General features: G+C 34.4%; 1 protein-coding gene across 1 annotated transcript in view; it reads left to right on the top strand.

The window, feature by feature from the left end:
• Nucleotides 1-6191, top strand: part of LOC108907066 (semaphorin-1A) — a 151034-nt gene that overhangs the window by 111790 nt on the left and 33053 nt on the right. The window contains exon 5 of the mRNA XM_018710583.1: nucleotides 2150-2291. Coding sequence (XP_018566099.1) covers nucleotides 2150-2291 — 142 coding nt within the window. The remainder of the gene's footprint in view (nucleotides 1-2149; nucleotides 2292-6191) is intronic.

Here is a 6191-nt window from a genome sequence, read left to right as displayed (position 1 = left end):
TCGGCAATAGGGGTGGTTTTACCCCCACGCGGGAGGTGTTTTTCACCTTGAGCATTTTTAGGAGGGCATTCTTGATGTTACCCTTGCCATGTGGAATTCCGCCAATTTTTACCCAGATTTTGGTGACCATTTTTTCTGTTTTCTTGTTTTAGGGGTGGTTTCCACCCCTTCAGTAGGGGTAACTGATCAGAATCCGACAGAAGAACGAATTATGGGGGCATGTATTTCATATCATTTGGATTTATAAGGAAGAGTGGCACAAAAAAGGCAATTCATGAAGGAAACATCATTTGCCGCCGGTTTTCGGCAATAGGGGTGGTTTTACCCCCACGCGGGGGATGTTTTTCACCTTGAGCATATTTGAAAGAACATCCCTGATCTCTTCCTTGCCATTCAAATTCCCGCCAATTTTTACGAAGAATTGATCGACCATTTTCTCACTTTCCTTGTTTTAGGGGAGGTTTCCACCCTTTAAGTAGGGGTAAATCGGACAAATATTGGAAAAATCGAATTATGCTCACCTAGATTTTTCATGACGATCAATTTAAGCCCACGGAGACCTCTGAACGACCTTCCCCGTTCTTGGTACACACTACGCAAAAACGGGCGAAAAAATGTTTTTTTTTTGCGGTTACTCTTTAACTTACCGTTTTGAAACAAATTAAATTCACATAGTCCAACGGTTAGACTCCAACCTAACCTAACATAACCTAAAATCAAGTTATGCTCAATGTGACCACCGCCTTGTGCAATGCATAACTCATTCCTATATCGACGCTCTCGTTCCTAGTTGTAGTTCTCCATATTGTTTTTCACCTCATCAAACGCTGTATGGATCTTCTCAATGAGTTGATCACTGCAATTGGGCTTTCCCATTGAATATGTAAGTGTCTTCACATGTCCACACATGAAAAAGTCCAGCGGATTGAGATCCGGAGATCGCGGTGGCCAAGCAATAGGACCACCACGGCCTATCCATCGATTTGGCTACTTTTCATTGGGGAAATTAGTGACACTCCTTCTATAATGGGACGGAGCACCATCATGTAAAAAGAACATCATCCTTCTGATTTGTAGAGGAATGTCCTGAAGTAGTAGCGTAGTAGAAAAAAGCCCGGTACATCTCGCTGTTCAAATTTCCGCCGAAGAAATGTGGTCCGATAACTTCATCATCAATTATTGCAGCCCAAAAGTTTACGGAGAATCTTCTCTGAAAATGGGTTTCTCGAATAGCATGAGAATTTTCGATTGCTCAGAAGATCCGTGGAGAGGAGTTCTTGTATAGGGATGTAGTCCGTTTTCTCGCAAAGTGTCTTGCACAGCCTATTTTGTTCAGTAATTGAAGAAATTCTTCTTGTACTAATACATTGTCCAGTAAGTGCATTTTCAACAAGCACTTCTGCAGCATTGCTTCTTCGCATAACTTCTCTTTCACAAGTCTGTTTAGGGAATGTACCTGTTAATCGAAGAGTTGTGGAGGTTCTATATCGAACGTTTGCTTGTCTGGAAGACGGCAGTTTGGATATCGCCCTTGATATTTCCTAACTTCATTTGAATAAAATAAAGGCTGATTTTAATACAAATGTAGCAAAAAATAAAAAAACTACCAACTATCAATAATAACAATAACGAATTGACAATCAACATTTTTTTACCCATATGATCTGGTAACTTCAAACCCCGATATTTCAAGAACTGTTAGGAATTCGGGAAAATAGTATAAATTTTGTTTAAAATTAGTCCAGATCATAAAAAACACCCTGAATCTATAGTCACCTAAAAATGCTTGAGAGTTGAATGACTTCCATCTGAAGAAACGCACTTTTTCAGAAATACCCTATCTAATATATCTTTGAAAAGCTCTTTTGATAGTCTCTTCAGGTGTTCAGTTTAAGGAAAAACAAGTTGAACCTATATCTTGGAACTGACACTACACCCAATTGTCTTTCTGATGCGTTTGTAATTTTTTTAAATCCCTACAACAGATATTTTTACATTTTTCGCATTTTGAACATTTACCAAAAATAAAAACGTGCAAATATTCACATATTCACTCTACAAATATAATGGGTTAGAACATTGAGGAGAAAAATTGTGCCAGTTGCGCAGGGAAGTAATAGCCGATAAATACATATTTTTTCTTTTTCAGGCGGTGTACTCCCGAGTGGCGCGCGTGTGCAAGAACGACAGAGGTGGGCCGCACCGCTTCAGGAACCGGTGGACGTCCTTTTTAAAATCCAGGCTAAACTGTTCCGTGACGGGGGAGTTCCCCTTCGCCTTTAACGAAATACGTGAGTGCAATATTTATCCTTTTGTCCCATTAATAAGGCATTATGCATGTTTTATCTGACCTCCCCCAAAGTTGCCGCCGAAATTTATAGGTTAGCTGGCGTGGCGCAAGAATAAAAATGAGCTCCCATTCTTTTCTTCAAAAATAAACAAGCACACGCTGACGCGAATGTTCACTTTACTAGTCTGCAACATGTGTGCTGTAGTTTTCCCGGTTCTTTCAATCAATGTAGGGCTCAATTATAGTAAAATTTTAAAGAAACAGCTGTGTAGTTGTGTTATGAAGTTCTACCGGTTACAGGCACTGGCTGTGCATTGAAAATAAAGTTCCATACTTCTAATGGACTACATAGTGATTCATAAATATGTACAGGGTCGTCCACGTAACATTCTATCTTTGTTTATTTTAACTTCCATGGTCTCCCATAGCAAGAACTACAGGGGGTCAAATCAGGACTTCTTGCTAACCATACAATTTTCTTTTATAAAAGAGTTAAAAAAGGACCTTTTTTAAAACAACATATACATGTTATGTGTTTATTTGCTTTTACAGTTTGCATAATATTCGGGTATATTTACTGACAATGCAAAGTCAATTATGTGGTCCGCAAGAAGTCCTGATTTGAGCCTTATTTAGTTCTTTCTATTGGTATAATGGAAGATAAAGTAGACAAGGAAGAACCTGATAACTGCTGTGACCTAGCAATTAGTACTATCAATGATGTGGGTAGCAAAGCAATAAGGTTTTAGAATACAAACGCACTGATTCCATGGCAATCTTGACATTATCCTTTGTTCACAAAATAAACCAAAATAATATGCAAATTATCGAAGCAAATATACGATATGTACCAGAAAAATGTATCAATAAATATACAGCCTGTTCTTTCTGCAAAAACACAAGTTTGGTTTATATCTTAGAAACGCAATAGGTAGGTATTCTATTTTTTTATGTATTTGTTTGATATTGCAAGAAAATTTACCAAGACTCTAATTTCCGCAGTTTCTGTCTACATAAAAAGTTAAAAAATTAACGGAGGTTGAAAGTTGCGTGAATGACCCTGTATATTATATTTTATATAGCGATACAGTTAACTGTGTAGAACATTTAATTATTAAAAAAATCTTAAAGTCAAAAAAACAAGTAACACTATTTTTGATAGAAAACTTGTTGACAACCACTGAGTTCGCTCTAGTATTTAACACTTTTGAAATATCTCCATAAAAATGGTTTGGGCAATACTATATGTATCCTGTTATTCACATCTAGCTTATAAACTCATTGTTCAATTCTTCACACGATTTTCGAGACGAGCGTTGCGGTAAACAATTCAAAGCCTTGAAAATCATTACGTACTAGTGGGAAGAGGTTTATTTGATTTAAAGCACAATTATAGAAAGTCGAAATACGTATCTGTCGCTTCAAATGTATTAGTTATTTGTGTGTTGCAATGTAGTTTTAAAATTAATTTTTAATGTCCTGTATTTAACAATTTCTGTACTTATGGTATTTCTTTTCTCTAAAATATCATTAATATGTTTTAAATAAATGTCAGACTAATATTTAGGTCTAGTAAAATTTTAATCTGGGTTATTTAAAGTGTGATCTTTCTCCTTGAAACATAAAACATAAGTTTGGAGTAAATATAATCTTTATTGATCGATTTTTTCGACATATATTTCTGAATAGGTTAGATTGTTTCATATCTTTTAAGAGTAATTTCATGGCAAATTAGATTTTATTATGTTTTATTACAACATTATTACTACACGGACAATAATTATATTCAAAATTTCCACAATTGTAGCACTGTTGACTATAATTTATATAGAAAATGCGCCTAGCTACAATTTATGTCCTACATTACGAACAAATTACATTTAAAATGTTGTATTTAACTTCACAATTTTGTTAAATATATTCACTTCCTGTTTTGCTATAGAATATACGAGACATATCCACAAGTATGAGTATTAAACTTTTTAAAAAACGAAACGGCAGTATATTTATGAAAAATTTACGTATTCGGAAAGATACGTCAAAACACTATTTTTCGATGTAGTCGCTTTCAACCTCAATGCACTTTGTGAGCCGAGGGATGAGCTTTCAGATACTTTTATCAAAAAAAAATCTCCCGCCGCTTCTCGGGTTCACTGTTTCACGACACTATGGACCTCATGAACAATACAGTCAAGGAATTGTCAACCTGACGGGATTTGGAATAGCGATACTCATTTCAACACGCCACTACAACGACAGTTCTAAACTGACTGAGACAAATGAAGGCACGTTCTATTCCCAACATCTTGGCCTTGAATGTAGTGTTGTCGAAAACAAAAGCTACAGAGCATCAGAGTCTCAGTACTCTTATTTTATGGATATGCATCATACGTAATTGTGTTGAATAAATACTAATAAAATTCATAAATTTTCTATAAAATCTATATACAGGTTCGGAAAGTCCCCATGGTACATCGGCCGTTACGTGAGAGCGATAAAGTAAGTCATAGAAATCCGTGTGATAGACAAGGATGATTACATTGAAAACGTTTCATAATCTGAATAGTCACTCCCACTTCTAACCCGAAACGGGCGGATTATTCAGATTATGAAACGTCTTCACTATAGCCATCCTTGTCTATCGCACGGATTTCTTTACTTTACTTTGTCGCTCTCATGTAAAGGCAGATGGACCATGTGGATTTTCCAGCCCTGTATAGTAGCTTTTGCTATATTACTTGCTGTATTACTATTGAAAATTTTCAAAATGCTTTTGTACTGAAAAAAATATGTTGCACAAATTATTACACATATAAACAATAATTATTTAAACAATATTTACTATAAAATTGTATGCCTTATCTAATAAAGGCGTAAAAGCCACAGGTGTAACAAAGACTGTGCATGCCAAAAACAGATTTTACTCAATACAGGGTGTTAATGAACTTATGTCAAATATTTTTGCCATACACAATTAAAATTATGACTTTTTTTGCATACAATAAGGACTAATAATATAGTAATTTTTATAAGGCAGTTTTGATGGAAATTCTTGTTTAATATATTGTAACGAATTGGAAAGGCACACAAGGAATCATGAATGAAAAGTTACCTGACCGAACTTTGGATCATAAATAAAAATTAATTATTAATATAGCAAACAATAAATTAGTATAAAATTGTTAATATAAAGACTCTGAATAAAAATAAGTATCAATTAAAGAATATCACATAGTATAAAACTGATAATTTAAATTTAATTCACAAGTATTAAATAATTTTTCAAAAGAATGCATGACATCGACACTTGTTAACACTCAGTACAGTGAGAAAACAGAATTTAATACCAGAGTGACATATATCAAATGAAAGCCCAATATCCACAGATGAATCTGATATGCATATTTTAGGTAGACGAGTAACTGTAGAGAAGATATCTTAAATGAACTGAAGTCATATATGAAATTTTTTTATCAAATGTCAAATTAAATTATAATTTTATCAAATGTCAAAACTAAAGTTGGCTTTACAAGTATCAGAAGATGACCTAGAAAAAGAACATAAAATAAGGAATATTTTAATAATTAGTAAGAGATTTGTATGTTAAAAATAAAAGGACATTGTAAAAAATGTATTAGTTATAAGACGTGCAGTGAAAAGTGTTGTGAAAAAAGGACATCCAGGGACTGGAATTTCTGTAAAGGGACCTTAAGACAAATTGAAACCAGAGAATTCTAGAAGGATGAGAAACAAAAGTTTGTTGTTTAGTTACGGCTTGGTTTTTGGCAAAAAGCTAGAAAGGAGAAGCAGCTCCAACAAAATTTAAATTAAATTCAAGGGAAACAGTCAGGAAGTAAATTAAACTTACTAGTAACATCGAAAATCGTTTGTCTTCAAAATC

The sequence above is a fragment of the Anoplophora glabripennis genome, unplaced genomic scaffold (genome assembly GCF_000390285.2).
Source record: "Anoplophora glabripennis isolate ALB-LARVAE unplaced genomic scaffold, Agla_2.0 scaffold218, whole genome shotgun sequence".
Classification (NCBI taxonomy): domain Eukaryota; kingdom Metazoa; phylum Arthropoda; class Insecta; order Coleoptera; family Cerambycidae; genus Anoplophora; species Anoplophora glabripennis.
Note: the sequence above shows the minus strand (reverse complement) of the source record. Positions and strands in the feature narration are given on the sequence as shown.